This window comes from Rhinopithecus bieti, unplaced genomic scaffold, assembly GCF_001698545.2.
Source record: "Rhinopithecus bieti isolate Rb0 unplaced genomic scaffold, ASM169854v2 scaffold_8893, whole genome shotgun sequence".
In the NCBI taxonomy this organism is placed as follows: domain Eukaryota; kingdom Metazoa; phylum Chordata; class Mammalia; order Primates; family Cercopithecidae; genus Rhinopithecus; species Rhinopithecus bieti.
This window is the reverse complement of record NW_016806133.1, coordinates 213,890-240,015: the sequence shown is the minus strand read 5'-3', so window position 1 is coordinate 240,015 and position 26,126 is coordinate 213,890. Positions and strand designations below refer to the sequence as shown.

The following is a 26,126-nucleotide window of genomic DNA, read 5'->3' as shown; positions in this document are numbered from 1 at the left end:
AAAACCTCTTTCTAAAAATTGAAAATTGTAGTGCTCCAAGAGAAAAAAAAAAAAATCTTTGTTCAATCTAGAATGGCTGCACAGTTTTTAGGAACAAAGCTCAGGAAATACCTGAGTGTGATCCTAGTCTTGACCTTTCCTGAAGCTGAGATAGGTAAAGCAAGAACACCACCCACCAGACCCACCAGAATAAGTTTTGGAGAAATATTACTTACATATGAAATTGATTCTAAACCACTTTATACACAGACATAAGTAAGTGCTGACTTTTCTGGAATCCTAAAATGCCTATTCACCAGTTAGGTTTTGTATCGTATCTCATAATATGGAAAAACTAAATGTTAAGATGTTTGTTCATGGACTTCCTTCCCTTTTTCACTTTAATTGTCTAATTTTTATCTTGTCCTCTAATAGTCCTATTAGCACATTATGGTTTGTACTTAATAACCCCTGTTCATCCTGTTTCCCTTAGAAATACTAAAGTAGCCTTTCTGCCAGGACAGCTTCTTTTCCAGTAAAATTTATTCACTCTAAGAAACGCTTATCTCAGGAACTCTAAAAAGCCCTCTGTACCTCCATCCTGACTGGCCACCTGTTTCAGTGACTATTTAATTAAAACAGGTGTCAGTGGCTCCATTTGTCACTCTCCCTATGTAAGGGAGAGAGATCATAAAGTCATGAGTCACTGCCAGTAAAGTCCTCTCTGGTGAGTCTCAGCTGAGCTGCAAATATACAGCATTTTCATTGGCAGTTTTTCCAGCCCTTCATTTGGGATTAATTACTCTGCAGGAGCAGTCTGCCTAGCACAACAAAACAATTTCATTCATCAACTGAGGGTGTGAAATTAATGAAAGCCACAACCTCGTTGGAATGAAACACTAAGCTCTCATTTGTGCCATCAACACCAGAGGAGATGGGATACTTTTTTTCTCTCTCATATATTTCTGCTTTCAGCAATAAAATCAGATTAGACTTTTGTAAATGCCAAGGATTCCACTAGATAGATAGATAGATAGATAGATAGATAGATAGATAGATAGATAAATAGATGCCAAATGTATTGGGAAACCATCAGCAACCTCTGGAGACAATGAATAAAAGCAAATTACATAAAACATCTTCATATCAGTCTTCTTTTTAAGGGGGAAATTCTTGGTTTTGTTTCCTCTCAGATTGCCTTTGACCCTAAGCAATCACACACTTTTATGGCAAAATAACAGTTTATTTGTCAATCTATTGATCCTCAATATGTATACTCAATATGTATGTATATACTTAAAATTATTGACTAATAACTATAGGGAAGAAATCATCATTTTGCAAACATCATTCTAAAAACTGATAAGGCAAAAGTAATCAATAGATACTTAATCTTGGATGTAGAACTTTGATGAGGAACATGTTATTTACACAGCCTAAAATATCTCCCAACAAATTATTTATTAATCACATTGGGGAAAATGGCTGTACAGTAGAGAAATTGGATAATACCATAATAAAATGAAGAAAATTAATATTACTAGGGAGTAAATGGAAATTATGTGCCTTCAGATATTATGCCCCCAGAAGAATGCAACATCACTCATATAATATTCCAGACAAGAATGTTTATTTGCCCTGAATCTAATTAGGAGGAAATATCAGATAAATCTAAATTAAAAGATATTCTATCAAATAATTAGCCTATGATTTTCACAATGTCAATGGCATGAAAAACAACAAAAGGTTAAGGCAATATTATCTCGAAAAATGACAGATATTCATTTGCTTCACATTTGAATCATGACCATTTTTTAGCTTGTGTAGTTTTACCTGGTGTTTATAATTTACTGTTTTCTTAGGAGGTCCTCTTTGTGCCTGAAAACTTCCCTTTTACTACCATTTAGCCTTTAATGAAGGCTAAATGAATTAATCCGGTCTGGATCAATTGCTCTCTAGGTTTGCTGAGGGCTTTCATCATAATATCTTCCCTTACTGTTTTCCTGAGTTGGGTACAATATTTCTTGAGTTCCAAATCTTATTTCTCTGCTTATAACTTTCTGTTTTACAAAAGCACATGCTTCAGTAATCTTACTTTTTCTGAAATGATGTAAGAAAGGTAAACTCTCTTGAATCTTTGAACATAAGGAATTTTTTGTTCTATTCTTATACTTGATTAGTAGTTTGGCTGGGAATAAAATTATCTGTTCAAAATCATTTTTCCAAGAGATGTCCAGTCAAGATAGCATTATAACTCTAAGTTTGGATATGCCTCCGACCCAAAGTTCCAAGTACCTAGAAATGGGAGGTAAAATGAAAAGAGTAAAATCTTTAAAATCTAAATATTATGTTCATGTTAAGGATTAAAATGAAACAGAAACAAAGTAATAGGCAAGGATGAAGCCACATAAGCTCCACAGCAATGGACTGAAGCCAGACTCACTTCTTGAAATGGGACGGCACTATGACTCATCATCTCATGACAGGTACACAAAAAAATGATCTCACTGGATATATAGAAATACTTCTTATATGAGATGTGTCAAGATACAAGCAGAGCTTTGCAAATAGGACCCAAGCCAAGCTACTCCCTTGTTTTGTAACAGGATCTAAGACATGCTCTGTATTACCACAAAACAAAAGTCTTAAATCGCAATTTAAGATATGGTTCCAAACTTGGTAGAGATACTAAAAACTACTAAAAAAGGAGAAAAAAAGAGAGAAAGAGAAAAATATCTTTTCATTAAAGACAATCTACACACCCTAATTGATTCCAAATCTGTGAAGAAAATGAGCTCTAGGAAAAGTAGTCAGTGCAAGTGAAATGAAAATGCTGGTGCAATCTGAAGAAGACTTTGTGTCACATGCCTCTCACATGCCACTTCGGATTTTCAAGGCCTTGCATCTTTCCCATCCCATTCTCTGCTATGATGACAAGCTGTGCATTGGTTCCAACCAGATTTAAGTGGGTGGAAGTTAGCAAGATTTACCACAGGTTTACCCCACATTTTTACTGCTACCCAAGGAGTGCCCACTCAACACTAGACTGAGACTACAGGTTTGTTTCTCTGAACATAGCTAATTGTATTAGTTCATTCTCATGCTGCTTTGAAGAAATCCCCAAGACTGTGTAATTTATAAAGAAAAGAGGTTTAATTGAATCACAGTTCCGCATGGCTGGGGAACTTACAAGGCCTCAGCAAACCTACAATCACGGCGGAAGACACTTCTTCCGAGGGTGACAGGAGAGAGAATGAGAGTCCAGCAAAGGGAGAAGCCCTTATAAAACCATCAGATCACATTAGAACTCACTCACTATCATGAGAACAGCATGTGAGAAACCACCCCCATGATTCAATTATCTCCACCGGTTCCACCTTTGACACATGAGGATTATTATATGTGCTGCCAAAGCAAGCGCTACACATGGGGATTATTACAGTTCAAGGTGAGACTTGGGTGAAGACAAAGACCCAAGCCATATCATTACAACCCTAACCCCTCCCAATTCTCATGACCTCACATTTCAAAACACAATCCCACCCTCCCAACAGTCAACCAAAGTCTTAAGTCATTCCAACATTAACTCAAAAGTCCAAGTCCAAAGTCCCATCTGAGATAAAGCAAGTCCCTTTTGCCTATGAGCCTGTAAAATCAAAAGCAAGTTAGTTACTTCCCAGATACAATGAAGGTACCACTGTTGGGTAAATACAGCCATTCCAAATGGGAGAAATTGGCCAAAACAAAGGGGATACAGGCTCCATGCAAGTTCAAAATTCAATAGGGCAGTTATTAAACTTTAAAGTTCCAAAATGATCTCCTTTGACTCCATGTTTCACCTCCAGATAATGCTGATGTAAGAGGTGGGCTCCCAAGGCCTTGGGCAGCTCCACCCATGTGGCTTTGTACAATACAGCCTCCTTCCCAGCTGCTTTCATAAGCTGGTGTTGAGTGTTTCCAGGTGCAGGTTGTAAGCTGTAGCTGGAACTATCATTCTAGGGATTGGAGAATGATGGCTGTCTTCTCACAGCTCCACTAGGCAGTGCCCTAGTGGGGACTTTGTGGGGCCTCCCACCCCACATTTCCCTTCCACACTACCCTAGCAGAGGTTCTCCATGAGGGCTCTGCACCTGCATCAAACTTCTGCCTGGAAATCCAGGCATTTTCATACATCCTCTGAAATCTAGGTAGAGATTCCCAAACTTCAGTTCTTGATGTCTGTGTACCTGCAGGCCCAACACCACTTGTAAGCCACCAAGGCTTGGGGCTTTCATCCTCTGAAGCAATGGTCTGAGTTATACATGGGCCCCTTTTAACCTCATTGGAGCTGAAGCAGCTGGGATGCAGGGCACAATGTCCTGAGGCTGTATAGAGAAGGGGTGCCCTGTGCCCAGCCCACAAAACCATTTTTCCCTCCTAGGTTTCTGCACCTGTGATGAGACAGGCTGCCATGAAGGTTTCTGACATGTGCTGGTGGTATTTTCCCCATTGTCTTGGTGATTAACATTCAGGCTTTTGGTTACTTATGCAAATTTCCACAGAAGTCTTGAATTTCTCCCCAGAAAATGGGTTTTTCTTTTCTATCACTTCATCAGGCTGCAAATTTTCCAAACTTTCATGCTCCACTTCCTCTTGAATGTTTTGCCACTTAGAAATTTCTTCTGCCAGATAATCTAAATCTAAATCATTTCTCCTTAATTCAAAGTTTCACAGATCTCTAGAGTACATACAAAATGCTGCCAGTCTCTTTGCTAAAGCATAGAAAGAGTCACCTTTGCTCCAGTTCCCAAGAAGTTTCTCATCTCCATCTGAGACCCCCTCATCCTGGACTTCATCGTCCATATCACTATCAGCATTTTGGTCAAAACCGTTCAACAAGTCTCTAAGAAGTTCCAAACTTTCCTACATCTTCCTGTCTTCTTCTGAGCCCTCCAAAGTGTTCCAACCTGTTCCTGTTACTCAGTTCCAAAGTTGCTTCCACATTTTTGGGTATCTTTACAGCAGCGCTCCACTCCTGGTACCAATTTATTGTATTAGTTCATCTTGCACTGCTGCAAAGAAATACCTGAGACTGGGTAATTTATGAAGAAAACCAGGCTTAATTGACTCACAGTTCTGCATGTCTGGAGAGGCCTCAGGAAACTTACAATCATGGTGGAAGACACCTCTTCACAGGGCAGCAGGACAGAGAATGAGTGCCAAGTGAAGAGGGAAGCCCCTGATAAAACCATCACATCTTGTTAGAATTCACTCACTGTCACAAGACACTATGGAGGAAACTGTTCCCATGATTTAATTATCTACACGTGGTCCCACCCTTGACACATGGGGATTATTACAATTCAAGGTGCAATTTAGGTGGGGACATCGAGTCAAACCATATCACTAATGATTTTAAATTTTTCCTCATCAAAGTGATGAGATTTATATTTCATATCACTAGGATCAGCACTTTAGTTTCCCAATGTCCCAATACTGTTTATAAGATAATAAGGGCAAAGTATAGAAAATGTTGCAATCACTGCACATACATAAATATATAATGGTGTTGTCATTGCTGAAACTAAACTATTGACTAATGAACAGAACTCCAAACCTGGCATATGAAAATTGTTCAGGGCTATCATTTAAATATGAAGTAAAAAACTTCCTGTACACATGAGCTGTGCTAGTTTATGTGAAATGAGCATTGACTTCCTCCCATGGTTGTTTTACTTCTATAAAGGGTTCAAGTTCACATACTTCTTTGAACATTTCCAAATATACTGAAAGCAAATCACAATGTATCAGTATAAAAAATGAAGCATGAATTCCACCAGATTGTCTTCAGGTCCTTTTCAATACTAAGTCTTTGTAATTCTGTGGAAACAAATACGATTTTAAATAAACATGTAGTGGTTCCTTCCCAACCTACAAACTGCTCTCCTTCAATGCATCTTACACATTTATGCCAGATAATCTCCTCAAATCCCCATGACTCTTGTTTAAATATTCATTTTTTGAATATTTTTATCAAAACAAGACACTGGATAATGAAAGGAGCTCTGATAACTATAACTAGACAATTGACAATCATTAAATCTCAATTATCCAGGGAAAACCAAGATATATATTCACCCTACCTTTGTTCGCTCTTGTTACTGGCTCACTTTTTGAATCCTCGCTAAGAATTCAAAAGAGCTTTTCAACTTTATCTCCCATCATTTTCCCACATAAACCCTTTGCTACAAGTAAACTAATCCCCTCACTGACTCTTAAACATACCTTATGTTTCTGCTAAAAGACTAACTTCCCCATTTTTAATGTAAGTTATATCATATGTAATAGAAGTGTTATATGCCAGGTACTATTCTAATCTATATACATGTGTTAATGAATTCAATCCTCACACTAACCACATGAATTAGTTATAATTACTAGCATCAATTTACATATGGGATAACTAGATTTTGCCCAAGATTTCACAGCTACCGGGTGTACATGATCTAGAAGTTTGAGCCTAGGGATTTTTTTTCCCCATAGTCACTGTTGTAAATCACTAACATACTGTTTAATTCAACTCCAATCTGCTGCTTGGAAACCTACTTGCTCTTCTATTGCCAGAAAATCTCAGAATCCTCTGATATCAGAGAATATATATTTTCTGCTACTTATTTTCCTGTTCACCTATACTATCTTGCAATCTTTCATATTGCAGTGTATTTCCTCCTCTTTTATTCTTATGCATCATTTGATATGTTTGTGTCTTACCTCTATTGAATTCTTGACAGCAGAAGTTGTATGTTCATTAGTATTGATTTATTGTTTGATTTTATACAGTTTTGCTGCTATTTCTTTCTTGATTATATGTATTAGAGGCATATTTGGAACCCTAGTCAACTTCTTTCCAAATATATTCATGCTTCAATTGCTTTGGAATGGCCTAATTTAGATTGGATTTTCCTTTTTTGTAATATACCGGCTTAGCCATCCATTGCATATCAGAATGTATTCATTCATTTAGTCCACAAGTATTTATGGAACATTTATGATGTAGCCAAGTACTATGCTAGGCACTCAGGATATGAAAATAAAAAATACAGTCCCTCTCAGACATGTGGGAAGGCTGGGTAGTAAACAGATTTCTGTGTTAGAGTTACAGTATGTTGTAATAAGGACTTTTGTAGAACTATAATATGGGTGTTACAAGAGCTATAGAGGCACTTAACACTAAGAGGAGAACCATGGAAGCTTCCAGCAAAGAGTCACATCTGGAGTTAGTCTAAAGATTAAACTAACCAAGAGAAAAAAAGTGGCAGCATTTCAAGAATCAAAATCAGCATGCACTCCCCTTCCAGAAAGAATCAGACAATATAAAACAGCAAAGTACAGTTAGGATATCTGTATTGGTATATGTGTGCTGTAAGGGAGAGTATATCTAGGGATAAGACTGGAGGAGTCAGAATGGAAAATCAAGGACAGCTTATATGCCACGTGGGTCAGCTGCATCTTTTGTTCCACCTCACATCCTCCAGGCCTCATGCTGAATTCCAGCCACAGCTTCAATAAACAGTTTTATGTGCAGTTTGTACTAATAGAAACTTGCTGAGAGCTTATGATCTGAATCATTTATTTTCTATCCTGTGCTTTTTCTAGCTCCTCCATGGGGCATTCACGGAAGCACACTCAGCATATGTAGCCCAGGAGTATAAGTGGGTATAGATCTCTTGAGGCAGCTCTTTAGAGAAATGAGGGAAAGTCCATAAATGCAGCTCCCTGTTACTGCTTGGTGGTGTAGATTCTGAAAGTCATTCTAAATATTCCTCAGAAGGCCCTGGAGGGATCCAGGATCAAACCTGATACACCAGATTAAGAAGTTTGATTTTATATATAAGTGCTACAGAGAAACGGTTTGTTTTTTAGTTTGGTTCATAGCAGTAATCAATACACATTTTGATATGGTTAGGTTTTGTGTCCTCACCCACATCTCATCTTGAATTGTAATCCCCAGCTGTTGAGGGAGGAACCTGATGGGAGGTGATTGGATCTTGGGGGTGGTTTCCCCCATGCCGTTCTGATTATAGTGAGTTCTCATGAGATCTGATGATTTTAAGTGTTTGGCAAGTTCTTCCTTCACACTCTTCTCTCTCGCCTGCCACCATGTAAGATGTACTTGCTTCTCCTTCTGCCATGATTGTAAATTTCCTGAGGCCTCCCCAGTCATGTGGAACTATGAGTCAATTAAACCTCTTTCCTTTATAAATTACCCAGTCTCGGGGACTATCTTTATAGCAGTGTGAGAACAGACTAATACACATCTGTATTGGCTTTTCCTCCTTCCCTCTTGAAAACACTTTCATCCCTCCCTCCTGCCCTACACAAGTCTTTATTCACACTTGGCTTTTGAGGGGGACTCAGGCTAATACACCGGATTAAGAAGTCTGATTTTATATATAAATGCTACAGAGAAAAATGGTTTGTTTTTTAGCAGGGGAGTAACATGATCAGAGTTACAATTGGATGATGAACAGATTAGCTGAGGGCAAGACTGGAGGCTGGAAAAGAAAATAGGAAGAGTTTCTTCATATTTCATACTGCAACATAGACATACAGTTACTAACCAGGAGGTAAATGGATTTTTTAATGAGAAAATAACAATAATGATCCTAAAAATTGGCTAACCAGATGGCACTTTCTGATTGCATTTTAGAAAAAGGAAAATATGCAGGGATGAGCTCTGGCTCCAGGATAAATTATTAACTATGTAGAGTTTGTTTTGTGTTTTCTGTTTGTTTTGCTCCTTTTTCTTTTTTGATATTGTCTTTAGAAACTTTCTAGTATCCTCACTTCCAGAGATGTGAGGGTAAACTAACTTCGGGATGTGGTGGAGCCCTAATTTGTAGTCTTTGCTAATTTTTTATGACATATAAAACTGCCACCATGGCCCATTCCAAACTGTCAAGGGTTTAAAACTCATTTTCTGTATGATAGACAAACCTGACAGCAATAATTTAAGCATTCCTTAAGAATGACCCTGTATGGCAGATGCACCTGCAGCAATAACTTAAGAAACGAGGGTTGCCACGTAGAGGTTACTGGGGAAAGGATGCTAAGTGAAGACGCTATAGAAATCATTTGCTTTTTACAAGCAGTTGAGATTCTCCTGTTCATCTCGCAGCCACTGGGGCATCCCTGCATGTAAGTCGTCAATAAACCCTATGTCTTGTTTACTGGCTCTGGATCTCTTCGTAGGCTTCTTGAACCTGGTGCCATCTCCACTGGACTCATTAGGGTTTGGCACAACACTTGCCAAATTTCTTCATATTTAACACTGCTCTCTCCAGCACACCACTGCGAATTCCCACAGGAAAGGGCCCTGGCTACTTAGAATCCCTGGCAACCAATATTCTCCTTTCTCGTTTCTATCAAAATGTGTCTGCCTTTCATTGCTTGTATTCATGTGGTGTGTTCAGACATCCCAGTATCCTAAACTGTGATCCTTCTCCACTCACCGCCATTCCTTCTTGTCTCTAGATAATCTAATTTTATGTTAACACCATGTAGTAGATGTTTTGATGTGCATCCCCCATCCCTCTTCAGGTTTTAGAAACCATTTATAAATAGGCATAGAAGATTGCTGGTTTTGAATAAAACTAACGAATAGAAGGACTTTGCAACAGCTGCAGGCTAAAATATAAGAATATCTGAAGCTTACTGCATACAATTCTGCAAATCCCGTGTCACTAAAGTTATCTGTGGTAAAGAAGGTCACCATGTGGAGTCTCTGGCCAGCTTCAACCGAAAAGTCACAACACCAACTCCTAGGGTTCTGGATCAAGCTCAGGCAAGATGCAGGAGATAGCTACACAGTATTTAAAAGCAGGTTCTGGCATGACCTTGGCCCTGGTAGAAACTCGGCATCTACCCTACCAGATCACTAGAACTACCTATCAGTACCATAACATGTATACTGTCATACTCACAAGGTCAGGCAGGTATAGCAGCAATTCAGTGTGAAATAAAGGTGGCTTATCTAAGCTCAGGCTCAAGCAGGTTCAGAGACCTCAAGTGAGCAACACAAACAGGAAGGAACACTGGCCCTGCCAGGCATCATGCCATGCAGACCTGCCACCCCCTAGAGCTTTAGAGCAGCATCTCGAAGGTGTGACAGATGCATCAGTTTGGGAGATGACCCCCCTGTGGGAAGGCAGCATCACTCTTCAGGATGCCACTTATACCTAAACCAGTGGTTATTAGGTGGTGCTACATTGCCAATGGTTAGAATTCATGGATCCAGGAACCAATGGGAAGCTGTAGGAGCCCATTCACCATTACTCCCAATCACCCACCTGAAGGATTATGATTTTCTCTGCAACGTTAGGCATTCATAGTCCAAGTCCTTGATCCCAGAAGGGAGCTCTTCCCCCAAGCAATGCAGTAAGAGTTCCACTAAACTCAAAGCTATAGTTGACATCTAGTCACTTTGGGATCATGATGATAGTGATCTAGGTAGCCTAAAAAGCAGTTACAATACCGGCAAGGTTAATTGACCCTGATTGTCATGAGGAAGTAGAACTGCTGCTACATATAAGGAGCAGGGAGAAATATGTTTGTTTGGCACTCGGGGCCTCTCTTGGTATTCATGGGTCTAGCAGTGAGTCAGCAAGTACAGCAGCTACTTCCTGAGAAGGGCATAATGCTCAGAACTCAGACTCTACAGGGCCCAAAAATATGGGGCAACCATGTGAGCCACTTAATTGAGTAGAAGTGCTAGCTAAGAGAAGAGGTGTCTAAAATGGATAGTGGAAGATTATCAGCTATCATTTCAAAACCAATAGCAGTGTGGGAACTGTGATTTATCCCACTAGCTCTCCCATTAACTGTGACAAGGCTGTGCTTGGATGCAATAAACTTAATGGCAGGAAGCAGATAAATCTGAACAGTGCAAGAGATGAACTGCAGTGAATGTTCCCAGACCACTTCGTAATGCTGGCTGACCCACCCCCCCAGCTACTGAAATATTGGCTGCTAAAAGCTCACAGCCAGTGGTCAAAGACAGGTGAGGCCAAATCCGTGCTACAATTTGTATTCCAGACCATCTCCGGCGTCTGGGCTGGTACTGGCTTCTAGCCAAGATGACTACCTTGTTTCGCTTTCTTCCCCGCCTAACCTGCTTCCTTCACTCTCTTTCTTCTGAGATCCTCCCTTAATCAATCACATTTTACAAGAATCCAATTTCAGGTTCTGCTTCTAAGGAACTCAATTTAACACAAAGGAGATCTCTCGAGTGTGGAAATAGGGAAAATAATAAAAAGAAGTTCAGGTGGCGGATCAAAATAAAAGCCAAAATATTTGGAGACAAATGTTTCTTCATTGTCCTTTAAATTATTTTGGTTTGTTGTCAGTTTATCTCATGTAAAATGCATTAATATTTACCTTGTAAATTTGCCATGAGGATTAAAGAAACAGTATTATAAGAGAGGCACCTGAGATAATTTCCATCACATGTAGGCATTCAATGAAGGGTTGCTTGTATTGCTAATACTACTAGTATCCTTTTAAATAGTTCAAAAATAAAAACAAGCTTGCTGGTGACCAGTAAAATCAGGAAAGCTGGAGCTGCATGGCTGAAAGGCTTGCTGAGAGCTGGTCTGCCCTGCTCTGCATGCAGAGAGCTTTTCTAACATTATTCTCCTCAGATGTGAAATGAGTTCCAGCTCACTAACTGTGGAGCCCCTGAGGTGACTGGCATCCCAGGCGAAGAGTAAAGGAAAGAGCTGTGGGAATGATTGTTGTGGCTCTGTAGTCGTTGTGTTTTATACTTTATTTTGCTTTTGATGTAATGGAGCAAGCATGAGAGAAAAATAAAGCCAAGTGCATTGTGTTGGGAAGTTTCTTTCTGTTTTAGATTGCCCAGCTTGGGGGAAATATGGTGTAGATCTTTTAAAAATTGCACAGCATCCTACTATACAGAGAATAAATGACTACTATAGATAACGACAGGTAAAATAGATAAGTAATATACTAACACTTTTACTGCTGTTAATGAAAAACTGTTCACCAGCCCTATTGTCTTTTGAGGTTTCCAAAGTTGTTGTGTCAGAACAAGTAAACCCAACAGGTGAAAAGCTGTGGACTTGAGAAAATATGGATTTAAAAAAATAGAAAGATTAAAATCCTCAAGGACAGGCAAAGAAAATGTACACAGTTTATGAAATAAGATTACTATAAAATGCTTTTGTCATTCAAGAAGCATGACCCAATGTGAGCCAAATTACATACAATAAAAATTAACATCATAGCAAAGTTCCTGGATAATGGTGTGGCAGGCACTCTTGCTTGTTTGTTCACCAGCTATTTCCAACCCCATCCTCCCATGCTATCTTCTATCAAACAAGCAATGCCAGATACATTCCTGCCCTCTTACGATGACAAGGAGTGGTCACATGAAACGTAAGACACTAAATGTAAGAGAATGCATCGGTAATTTTCTGGAATTTTCTTTCTCTTTCTGATAAAAGAATCATGCCTATAAGGAATGTTTTCTTTTGCCACACTCCCTTTCAGTTTTGACACTGGTCTGGCTGTAAGCTATGGCATCCATTTTGAATCTTTGAGAGGACATCAACCAACAAGCCAAGAATGGCCAGGCAGAACAACAGGAAACGTCTGGGTCCTTTATCATATATAAAGCCACGAAAGGACCTCAGTAACAGCCTATTTTGAATATCCTAAATGATGTAATACATGTCTGCACATTTTCAGCCATGTCTAGCAGTCCACCGTGTGGCTCATAGCAGAAGATATTCCATAGAGATACAAATTATTCCTTGCATTGGTGTGAAAGGTATTAAAAATCAATCCAGGCTATTACTAAAGAAGAGATTGATTCTGTCTCTACACAGAAGGCGAAAGCAAGGCTTTCAGGATGACAGGTGTTACCAAGAAATACTCAGACACAAGGCATGTGGGTGGTTGGCTGAGTTCACAGGTATAGAGCCAACTGCAGCAGAGCCAGGCTGGCAAACATTTGGCCAAGTAGACACGGTAGTTAATATTAGGGAATCCAAGGCAAAGACCTAGGTAGGGGCCAAAGCCAAGACAGGATCTCCAAGAGAGGAACTGGCCTCAAGACAACAGGTTTGTTGCAGGGGTAGAGCCAAATTTGGAGGCGGCAGCTGAGATTTTTCAAAGTGAAGTGATTTCTGCCAAAAAATCTTGTGGTACCAAGATGCCTTTTACGGAGTGGCCCAGGACTTCCCACTCAGCCTTATTTTAAAGAATGGTATCTGAGAGGAACAGAATATCTATAAAATTTATAGAATTGGGTCAGATATCCCATCTCTGTTCCCTAATAAGCTTTTGAGTTCTTGCCATATGTTACAGTAACAATGTGTTTGTGTATCTCATAAGCAAGAATTAGATTCTCTGAGGACAGAAATCATGCTTTATTCATCTTTGCACCCTCATTGACTAGCAGAATACTTAGTAGTACTTGATTCACAATTTGTTTGAGGAAGGACAATAAAAATAACAGTATTTATTGAGTATTTATAAGGTACCAGGCATCGAGAAATATGTTTTATATACAATAACTCATTTATTTCATAGAAATAGTCACAACCGTTATCCCCATTTGACCAATAAAGAAACTAGGATTTATAGAAGTTAAGTACATTTGCCCACATTACACAACTAGGAAAAGTTAGACTGCATCTGAAACCATGTCATCTCTCTCAAGAGAATAGTGCTCTTCTGTATAAATGGAGGGAAAGCAAGCACAGTAATTATTTAAGACACTACTGGGGAATAAGGTATTTTTATCTTCTTTCTCTCACAAAGAAAAGGTGGGCTTTGATTTCTAGAACTTAGTTCTTCTCTTGCTCCTAAGAATAATAGATAGAAGAATGTTTTCAAGAGTCTAGACATAAAGGCAATGAAATTAAGTAGTCCCAAAAGCTGGAAAGAGCAAAAGTTGGGCATCTTATGTGAAGGGCTTTGGGTGCTGCCTGCAGCATCAGTGTAGCACATGGACTGAAGGAGCAGCAATGTAGATGGACACCAGGATCCATGGACCAAAATCATCTCTAGACATTCTGGCCCCTTGTGAACCCATGTATCTTGCTGATCACAACGTGTGGGGAAAGAATCCTGAGTGATGACTAGTACAGAACTCCCTGTCCATTCCTACATGGAGCATCCAAGAGCCACTTTTAATCTGCTTTAGAAACATTAAGGTGAATGATGTTCCCTGAAGTAGTTGGTTGCGTATCACATTTAAACCTCCAGCAGAAAGGAGGGAAGGAGAGAGGAAAAGACTCTTATGCAGGATGGGCAGGCAGCTACTTAATGTCCAACATAGGCTTTGGGTCTGCTTCAGTTCTCATAAGCTCTCAGCACCAATGCGTTTTGGGAGGGGCGTGTACAATTTCATCTCCAGAAATTCTTCATGGAAATATAAAAAATATTCCCAGAAAAAAATCAGCTTGTAATTGAGTAGCTGAAGCAGGAAACAATGGCCTTGGAAAATGCTGAAGCAAGCACAAATTTAGGAAAAAGAAAAAATAAAATGGAAAAATGGGAAGGGGCATTTATAAATGTATGAAAAGGGAAATTCCATAATTAGAGGAAGAGCCCTGAAAGTTGTGATTAAGAAAATCTACAAAGGTGTGGCCCAAAATTTTATTATTTGGTTTTCTGTGTAGTTAGAAAGAGGCAGCATCCTTAGTAAGGACTATTGGTTTATTTGTGTCATCTTTGTAGTAGATTTTCTAATATTATTTTAAATAAAACATTGTATAACTGTATTATAAGGCCTGCTATTTAAAGCACCAGGCACTGAGAGAGGCAATCTTCAGCCTTCGGGCTCCAGTTGTAGCCTCTGGGTTTTACATGAAGCCTCCTGAGTTCTAGAAGCCCAGAGCTGGATTATTGATTCAATTGATTCAATAATGTTTATGCTCTGACAACAAGCTACACGCTTCTCTGAGATCATAGTTATTTCCATTAGACCATAGGAATTAAGATGACCCCTTGGGTACAAATGACTCCTTTTCTAAGCAAAGTTTCTGGCACTACAGGAATAATGTATTAGAGTCACTCTTTATTTTTCTTCAACTTTTATTTTAGTTCAGGGGTACATGTGCAGGATGTGCAGGTTTGCTGCATAGGTAAATATGTGCCATGGTGGTTTGCTGCACAAATCATCCCATCACCTAGGTGTTAAGCCCAGTACAAGATTCTGTTAAGTCACAGAATCTTGGAACATTGGAGGGCAACCCTTCGGCCAGATGCTCCACAAGCATTGTGCATTTGACAGATGTTAAAGGAAGATACACATGAGAGGGCATGTGAACCTGGCTCCTCACCAAAGGTGATACACAAATAAGAACAGTTGCACTGTGGCATGGGTTAGTTCTGGGACCCTCATGAGCAGAGTTACCTAGTAGCCTCTCCCTGCTGACCCTGCTCTAGACCCTGCCCTCAATCCCTAGGCCCCGCACAAGTTCCTGAAGTCACAGACCACCCAGCTCTTGTCCCCTTTTAAACTAAGATGACCCTCGTTAGTCTCCACCCATTTGGTACTCTAAGTTTCCCTATTCTCTTTCCACTGACCTGTAATAACAATTCCCCAGAGCCTTCTCTTCTGACAAAATCTATCTCTAACAAATCAACACCTTTGGGTTTCACTACTCTACCCTCTTTTGGACTAGTCAAGCTTACACAGAGTTTTCAAATAAAAAGGAGCTTAAATTTCATGTAATTAATTACATAAAAATACAAAAGAAGCAACTAATTCTTTCACAACTTAACTTTGTTATTTAAGAATCAAAAAGTAAGCAATACTCCTATTATTTACTTTATTTGCTATGTAAAAGGGTCTATTACTTCACTCCTGATGCAATGTTCTAAGGCATAATTTATCAGCAATTAAATGAGATAATGAATTATTAGAAAAATAAAATTGAGCAAAGAGTTCTCAAATCTTAGTTGAGTAGATTTGTACACATAAACAAAATGTCCTTAGCTGAAAATTTCTGCACGACATCTTATTCTGTTTATAATTTCGTAAATCCCTTCCAGGTGATAATTATTGAAGGACTGATACATTTATATGCTGTGTCAGTTTATATAGACTATTACATGTTTATATTACTTTTATACAAAATTTAAAATACTGGGTCTCAGAGAAAATATCAGCATGGGCAATAGCTGCCAGCGCGAGCAAGCCACCAAAAGAATGTTTGCCTTGCTCGCTGTTAAATGGTGTTCTTAAGTTTTAGAAACATCAGGTGCTAATTCCCTAATTATGTGGTAATCGTGGGCCACCCATAAGCGTTCATTAAGCAGTTTCAAGTTATATTGCAGAATCTGTGACTTTGCTCAGCAGGTTGTTCTAAAGTCAGAATTCAGACAGATTCATAGGATTAAGCTCAGGTAATTACCAAAGTTCCACAAATTAAAATGTCATGATACAAGGATTCTGATGAACCAGGGAAAAAATGTGATTTTCCAACTTAGATATTAATTGAACTAACTTTAGAAGGAAAGTTTTAACATGATGAGTAGAACATAAGTCAGTGCTTATGGTCAGAGTCACTGTTATTCACTTCTAGAGACTTGTAGGATCAAGATAAGAGTCATTATACAGATGAGCCTTCAGTTGTTGTCCTTGAGACAAAACTCAACTAGAAAGAAAGCAAGAACAAGCTAAAGAAAAAGATCCAAAATAAAATGCTGGTCTAATAAGAGAAAGACCAAAAGGAGAAAAATATAAGCATTGGCCTAAAGAATGCATAGAGGCTGGTAGGCCGACAAGAAAGCAGAAAGAGAGAATTTTCTGGTAATGAAAACAAAATCTTTTTTATCTGAGTTCCTCCAGGAATTGCTTTACACAATCATTCACAACACACTGCTGGATAGTCCATGAAGGCAGGAATTGGGTGTTAGTCCTCACATTATCTGACATATTTTTTGTTTCATGGTAGATATGTAATAAATAGTAATTAATGAATGATTGAAAATGATCAAAAGAAAGAATGGAATGAAGTAAGCCAACACTTCACCATGCAAACTCTAGTCCTGTCCAATATTGGAAATCTCCAAATCCAAAAGAGATGTAGAAGAGGGAAATAACCACTAAGAGGGTCCACTTAATTCATTAACTCAAAGAAAGAGCATTTATTGAAGTCTTACTCAGTATGTTGCTAATACCACAAGCAAGAAGAGCCAAGGATGGTATGTGCAGGGTGGTCACAGGACTCTAAGTTCTATCAGCTTAAAATTCTTTAATTGTACATAAGTATTAGTAGTACCAACTCATCTTTGCTGCTTTTTCTTTCGTGCTTTTTAAGTCACTTAACCTGTTAGTGTAGCTTCTCACATCATTTGGATTGTATCAAAAATCCTAGAGCTTCTTTACCTACTTACTAATATCTAAAAAGATAATATTTCCATTAATACGTGATAGTCTTGACAGAACACTACATAAGAATTTCTTGGGATACATGACATTTTAAATCCTATAAATTAATGTTTCTGACACAGAGAAAAAGCTCAGATCATAATTGATAATTAATTGATTAATAGTAATACACCTCACAGGGTTGCTGTGGGGAATAAATATCAATGCACATAAATAATGTCAACAGTGTCTAATACTTAATAAGTACTTAATGCTAATTATTTTTCCAGAGTGGTCCAAATAAACCAGTGGGACTAAGGAGTCATCAAGAATATCACCTAGTTTTTACTGAACTATTATTCTATTATCAGAGTTTGATTCAGTGAACCAGAGATGGATAATAAATACTGCTAGAAAGGTCTGTTAACACTACGCATCCTGAGATAGTGAACCACTCTAAGCACCAATATACTTGAGGTAAACAAGTCATCCTCTTCCAGTGTCAATCCTTGCAGTCTCATGACACTTTAATCAAATGATGTTATAGAAATGATGTAAACCTTTTTAAAATACAAGTCAAAGCTGAATTGCAGCTATTTAACTGCAGAAAAAAAAACCTTTTCTAAATGAAGATCAAAAGTTCAATAAACAATAAATTGTAAAACCTACTAACCAAATGTTGAAAATTCAAAAGCCCAGATTATATAATAATAGGATATGTTTAGTCTTATTACATGATATATTTAGTCTTCATGTTTGTTATCATGACATTTCAAAACTTAAAGTTGGAGTTTTTGCATACAGTATAACACTTTTGAAAACTGTGAAAGCCAAAACAGCAAAAGTAAGAGTTATTGCATTACTAGCTTTGGGCCAGAGACTGGATTTCTCTGACACTGAGCTATCTAAAATAAAATAATAATAATTATTATTATTATTATTCTGCTCACTTTACAAATTTTGGGGTACAATTAATTAAAATAATATATGTGACATGCCTGTGTAAAATGCAGAATAACATTTTATTCCTCATTACTGAAAATTTTGGAAAATTATTTACTTTCTTTAAAGATTAGCCATTGTTACTTCATGCTAAACAAATTACAAATCACCGTATAGCTCATACCTCTCAGTACCCAGTTGACATCATTAGATTTGAGATCTACTTTGTTCTCAGCAGCAAAATATTTCCAAAATCTCTCAGAGTGAGTCCTCAGGTTTTGCCACAAACATACTATTTTTATTTCATTTATCTTGAAATATTAGAATGCTTATAAATACAATCACACTAACCAGAAATATGCATATACATGCATATACGGGGTTATATGTTTAATTTGAGTTATTAGAAAGGAAATGCCAAATTATAGTATGTGCTGTAATTATTTTCCTTCTTTGCACCTATTTATCTCTAAAACAGGAATTTTAAATTTGGAGAAGGAAAAGGAATTAAAAATTATGGAACTTACAGTAGAATATTCTAACATGTATACTCACACAGTTTGAGGATAAGGTCAAGAAAAAAATCGCTGTCTGAAATATAATCTCATAAGAATAAATTAGCAAAAATAAGCAGCCTTAATTATCTGCATCACTGACCCACTCTAAGAGAATCTGAAAATATTTTGCTGCTAAGAGCAAAGTATATCTCAAATCTAATCATGTCAATTATGTACTGAGAGGTATGAGCTATATGGTGATTTTGCAATTTGTTTAGCACTAAGAAACAATGGCTAATTTTTAAAGAAAGTAAACATTTTTTAAAATTTTCCAGTAATGAGGAATAAACTTATGTATCTAGATAGACATATTCTAAGAGCAGAATTTCTTAAAGAGTATTAAAGAGAGAACAACTACATCAGAGTGTATTAGTAAGATTTCTGGACCTGTTCTCAAATGAACTGATAAATTTGAATATTCATGGGCAACGTGGCTGTCGGGATAACCTTTATTCATCTTTGGCTCAGAAAAATCTTTTTGATAATCTAACCTGATCAAAAGAATGAATAAGAAATCATTGCATATCTCATTCATTTTCTTTATTAAATATTGAAGAGATAAGGAATGTTAATATTTTTATTTACCCATAGGAACTGGATGAATTTCCTTTTACTCTCTAGGTCAATGATTCTCAAACTTCAGTGCATGTAAGAATAACCTAAAGAATTTCTAGTAAATGCCTATTTCCAGCCACAGTCATGCCTACATTCTAGGTTTTCAGATTTCCAAATTGGCCTCTCTCGAGCTCTGTATTCTTGTTATCTCTGGGAGAGTTGGCAAATTCAGCCACCTGGAGCTGAAGCACCATAATCTAGAACAGCTAGAGACATTTTGCTTCACCATTAACCACCCTCTACAACGCCCACCTGAGCAGCCAGGTGGCCTTCTGCTTTTTGCCTCCTGGTTCATCACTACCTTTAACAACCTTGATTAATATTGCACATCCTCAAATACCCAGAATTATATAAGGTAAACTAATTGACAAATAAAATGGAAATTCATTCTGATTTTTCTTTAACAGACAACTTTCTAAGTAAGTGCTGCCACGAAGTAAAATATTTTAAGGCAAAATTGCAATGACTTTTCTGTGCAGTTGAAATTTTTGCGGGACATATGCCAATGTTTTATGAGACAGGGATAAAAGAGTGGGAAACTAATGCAGAAGAGGCAAGTGATTGACAGGGTCTTTGAAATATTTTATTTATATTTAGGGCTTTCTTTCACATTTAAGGTTAAGTGCTTTAAGGTTTTAAAACTTAAAACAAAAAGAAAAGCCTCACTGTTTCTTCAATCACAGTTCCTTGCTTCAATAAGATTGGCTGTGCATTGAAACCTTAATCAAATATCCAAGATACCGACTGCTCACTTTTTCCTCCCTGAGGGAGATTACTAAGTTACATCCAGTCAAGTTTACTGCTTACTTTGCAAGGGATATGGAAAATATATAGGGGGAAAAGTCATATCTGGTAGAGGGCATATATAGGAGTAACTGAATAATAACCTCTGCTTCTAGTCCCTGGGGCTTCTCTGTGGGATGTCTATGGGAATTACACACACTATCATCCTAAGACATAAGGCTAAGATGTAAATTACCCCAAATGACATAAATATCCCTTTAAAAATGTGGCAAGTATCCAAATCAGATCTCTACATAATGTTGAGTGGGGTGTATTGCACAACTTTAAGGGGTGCCATTCATGCAGACAATGGGCAATGGAGCTCCTTGGGCAATAATGCAACTGGCAGCCCTGATCCAAATGTAGTTAGTTGCTCCTTTAACTTATGTTTTGTCCTGGAGATACCAGAGAACATTCACACAATGAAAATGCTGCTGATGACAATGAAACTAAAGTTAATGACCAAAATTTGTGAATACCTACAATAGGCTGATGACTTTGCCAACATTTTAAAGAAAGGACCAGATTGGTGGGCAATTGGGAGGGACAGATCTGATGAAGTACCAAAGACCCTGAAGGACCTCTGCTAATAATCTTTATTGCTCTTTATTGCTCTAAAACAGAGAATACATGGAATGGGGCTAAATTATTAGAAAAGGCAGTTTTATTGCTTTTTCTCAAAATGGGGCTATGGAACTATGCATAGAAAAATATGCAAGTAAATATTGTAAACTAATCTAGTGTTAACATTTTGATTTTGGAATTTCTTCTACTTATTTTTTTGTGAGTTTAAAGCACTGTCAGCATAAAACACAGGGAGAAGAAAGTTTTCTCTTTGAGGTTTTAAAGACTTAAGATACTCATAAACAATAAATTTGGGGGGAGATTTGAATAAACAGATGCAAATCAAAGTACTAAAATTTTAATTTTGTAAACAACCCTCCAAATCATAAGGCAATTCAAATAATGGCAGACTAAGTTAATCATAATGAATGCAAACATTTTATTTTTGAATAATGCAAACTTTTGAATGAATGCAAACTTAATTGTTGCAAAAAATCTTGGTCTACTCCTTAGAAATAAAAATTTCTGCATTTGGTGAAACTCAGTGGCCACTAAGATTATCATAACCTAATAATCACATCTCTAGAAACTGATACTAGATTGTTTCCAACCTAATAGAACATAATCATCAGTTTCTGATTTTCAGTCTCCAACCTCACCTCAATATGTAAAATTTTTTACCAGTAAGTGCCATATATTAAAAGAAACTTTGCTCTCCACTGCTTTTATCCTTTAACTAAAACTAATTTTTTAAATCCTCCCGATGTGATATTTTCAAAAACTTTCTTTGAAATAAAAAATATTTAAGTACTTTCACTGAAATCCTCTCTTCACCACTCACACATTCTTATATAATATAGAGACATTAAATCATCATGAGACCATTTTATTTAAAAATTGAGAATAATATAAAAAAGAATTACAATGAAAAACATCGACTACCTTAATGATAGCAATCATGAATTCCATTCCTGACATAACGACATCTGTTTTTAATATAAAACAAATCACTTTACCAATGCTTTCAAAAACTTGTTAACATTAGATCATTGTCAAAAGCCCCAATACCTGAATAATATATTTCTATATTACTCTGCAGAATCTATCACATTTAAAGGCTAATTATTAACTATAAAATCTGGATCTCAGTTTGTACATTTATAGAGGAGTAATTTTCCAAGCATCATCCTAGAATTTTATGGGCAACTTAATAGAGAAATTGATATTGGATGAAGCCTGCAACCTCCTCAGGAATGTGAGGAAGTCAAAGTAAGTCTTTATTGCTGCACAACATTCCAGTTGAGCCCAACCTCGTTGAATGCATGCACTCAACCTTTTCTGGTGTTAATATCTACACGAGTAATGATAAATGTCTCACTGGTATTTCAAGGATAATAAACCAGAAGTTAACTTTTAATCTTTGCTCAAATGCTTTGAACAGCATCGTTTTTCTTTTTCCTCAGCAAAGAAGTAGACATATTATTTTAGTCCTCACACACTGGAAGAAAAGACCACATACATGTTAGAAATTTGGCCTTGAGAAGTCAGTCTATTTCCCCAAGCGTAATGATCCTATTTTTAATTGACAGCTGTTAGTGCAGTATCTTAGGTGGAAGAGTGTCTCTTGAAGCATGTAGGAGTTGCAAATAAGAAAGGATTGCTTTAGCTAGAGAAATGAGAGGTGTTTAGATGGTGAGTTAGGAACAAAGAGCAAGAGAAGGAAACAGCAATGACTTACCTGTAATACTTTGGTCAAATTGTTAAATAGAGCCTGGCCAGCACTCACTTTGTATTTGACGCCTCTGACTGTGCCATTTTTGCTTAAAATGTTGACTCTTCTTGTACCAAAACCCTTCTCACTGGCAGCCCTTGCTAACACAAGCAAGCTATCCTGGTCATTCTCATTCTCATCACCTTCTGATTCTATGTGCCCATTCTGCTGTCCATCAGAATCACTTAATCCATCTATCCCACAGATACTGGCACATTCAGAATCCAGAGAGCCTGACGGTTGCCCATCTTCATACACTTCCTTCAGAACTCGCCCACTGTGAGAGGACGCGATCCGAAACCGGACTTTCCGTGGTCTGTCACTTTCTGGCTTCATCTCCCTTTTCAGCATGGTCACCTCCACCCACATGAACAGCTTATAGCATTCTGGATCCGTTGTTATTGCACTAGTCCACTTGCAAGATGGCAATATCAGAGCCAATTCTAGTGATGGCAGCACTCCTGTGAAACTAACATAGAAAGGAAAGAAGATGCCCAAGGACTTACAGTGCGCCTCTGCTATTAATAATGTATGTGTGTGTGTGTGCTATGGTTACCTTTAAACTAAAACCTGCAAAATGATCCCAACCTTTAAATATTAAATAGCCATGGTGGACTCTTTAACAGGACAAGTGCAAGAAAGTGGCATGCAGTGAATCCAAAAATATGTACAGGGCAAGAAAATGAAAGGCTTGAACTTTGAAGCCAATGGTGGGCATTGAAAAGGACCTGAGCAGTGGATATATCTCTACTATTCATTGTCCAAACCAGAGGTCAGAGGTAAAATGTGGAACCAAGTTTGTAGGATAAGAGAAATCACAGTTTTCTCACAGCACTTATTTCTTCTTTCATTCACACTGCATGATCTTTCAAAAGGCAGTGAACACGCTGCATGCCTGCACAAAGCTATCTATGTTACTTCTTATTAAATCATCAATTAGATTTCATCTACATTGCATAAGATGAATATCCAACTTACATCTATCTTCATGTTCAAGTAGTTTTACATCTATCTTCATGTTCAAACTTGGTAACAAAAGTGCTATTTTTTAGCTTTTTTGAAAAGACAGAGCTTTTGCTTTGTTGCTTTCCCCCTTCTGCTAGTAGAAAACGTTGTTCTCTTTGACAGAGGACAGGTTTGAGAAAGAAAACATATGCAGCAGTGAGGGAAGAATGGAAAAACCCTCCAGGCTAGCCAGATCAGCCAAAGCAATCCAAGTAATCAGCATTGATAAATATTATATCCCAATCACCCATGCATAGAGAAAGGTGCTCCTCATGCTGTGCTCAGTGTATTTTCTATCACTTTGGCAAGCATCTAAGGAACCTGTTACGATATAAGATCATATTGAAATGTACACTATAGTGAGTGCCCCAAGCTGTCTGCACCTCCTGAGGGAGGATAAGCAGCTGACCTGCACAAAGTACTACACGTTTTTAATTTTTATAGTTTTGGTCTCATTACGAACTTAATTTACATTTATTTTAGAAAATTCAGAAAAATAATAGCATGAAGTTGAAAACAAACTCATGAAAAATATCACTAGAGATGTTAATAATTTTGTGTATTTTCTTCCAGTGGGTACAGCAGAGATGCTCCATGGCTCACAAAACCAGATTGTCCAGACTCTTGCATTTAAGGGAAAAGGGAACAAGTGCCTAGCTTTTGACAATGATTGTGAGCAAAAGTGATGCATCATTTATGCACCAAGGCAGTTGAGACAGAGCCTGCCCTGTCTATGCTATTTTTCTTCCTGCCTCAACTGCTAGCTGCATGACCCCAGAGCAATCTGGAAGCACTATACTGAGCTTGTCAGAGTTACAGAGAAATTAATAACCACGACCACCCTGCATTAGATGATGTCATGGGAAAAAATAAGCCTTTATTGTGTTAAGCAATGAAGATTGAAATTTAAGAGTTGTTTGTTAGAGCAGATATCATTACTGAATCTGATTAATATGCTGTCATATATAAAAGCATATTTCATTTATTTAGTATCTTGGTTTTTTTCAGTCAACCTTATAACGTGAATCATTTCCCATACCACTATTTCTGAGAAATATAAATTTAATGTGTGTATTAAGAAATCTCCTGATAGCCATGTTGTATTTTACTTTATTCTTTCTGGATTGCCAGATGTTCATTATTTAAAATGTTCAGTAAAATAATGCTATAATTAATATTCTTGCTTAAAAATCAGTGTACATATATATGGTTGTTTAACATAAATTTATTTGGGTAAAATTGATGAGGTAAGAATTTTTACAAATTTAAAGTTCTTGATAAAAATTGTGATTTGCTTTTAAGACAAATTGTATGAGTTACACTTCTACTAGTATGTGAATGCCTGTTTTACTGCACTTTTGCCAGTGCCAACACTGAATACAGGCATACCTCAAAGATACCATGAGTTTAGTTCCAGACTGCTGCAATAAAGCAAATATAAACAGTCACATGAATTTTTTGTTTCCCATTGCGTATAAAGTTATGTTTACACTATACTATAGTCTATTAAATGTGCAGTACTGTTGTGTCTTTATAGAATGCACATATTTTTATTTAAAAATATTTTATTGCTAAAAAATGTTAACTATCTCCTTAGCCTTCAGAAAGTCATAATCTTTTTGTTTATAAGGGGTCTTCTCTCAATGTTGATGGCTGCTGACAGATCAGGGTGGTAGTTGCTGAAGGTTGGAGTGGCTGTGGCAATTTCTTAAAATAAGACAACAACAATCTTTCATAAAAGATTTCTCTGCTGTATGCAACGCTGTTTGATAGCATTTGATCCACGGTAGACCTTCTTTCAAAATTGGACTTGATCCTCTTAAACCCTGCCGCCACTTTATTTACTAAGATTTTGTAATATTCTAAATTCTTTGTTTCCATTTTAACAATGTTCACAGCATCTTCACCAGGAGTAGATTTCATCTCAAGAAACCATTTGCTCATCCATAGGAAGCAACTTCTTATCCATTCAAGTATTATCATGAGATGGCAGCAATTCAGTCTCATCTTCAGGCTTCACTTGTAATTCTATTTCTCTTGTATTTCCACCACATGGAAGTCACTTCCTCCACTGAAGTCTTGAACCCCTTGAGTTACCCAGAAGGGTTTAAATCGACTTCCAAACTCCTGTTAATGTTGATATTTTGTCCTCCTTCAATAAATCACAAATGTTCATAATGGCATGCAGAATAGCAAATCCTTTCCAAAAGGTTTTTAATTTACTTTGCCCAAAGCCACCAGAAGAATCACTATCTATGGTAGCTATAGCTTTACAAAATGTACTTCTACAATAATAAGACTTGAAAGCTCAAATTAGGCTGGGTGCAGCGGCTCACACTTGTAATCCCAGCATTTTGGAAGGTCAAGGCATGCAGATTGTTTGAGCTCAGCAGGAGATAGAGACCAGCCTGAGCAACATGGGGAAACCCAAAATCCCCTCTCTACAAAACAAGACCAAAACAATTAGCCAGGCATGGTGGTTTATGCCTGTAATCCCAGCTACTTGGGAACTGAGGCAGGAGGATCA

The 26,126-nt window shown here is 37.5% G+C and overlaps 1 protein-coding gene across 4 annotated transcripts in view; it reads right to left on the bottom strand.

Annotated features, from left to right (window-relative positions):
- Positions 1-26,126, bottom strand: part of GRXCR1 (glutaredoxin and cysteine rich domain containing 1) — a 304,122-nt gene that overhangs the window by 113,278 nt on the left and 164,718 nt on the right. The window contains exon 1 of one of the 4 annotated variants that reach the window (XM_017874829.1): positions 22,562-22,946. The exons of the other annotated variants lie outside the window; for them this stretch is intronic. Coding sequence (XP_017730318.1) covers positions 22,562-22,945 — 384 coding nt within the window. The 5' untranslated portion in view covers position 22,946. Of the gene's footprint in view, positions 1-22,561; positions 22,947-26,126 lie in introns of those variants that run through there. 4 annotated transcript variants of the gene reach the window in all.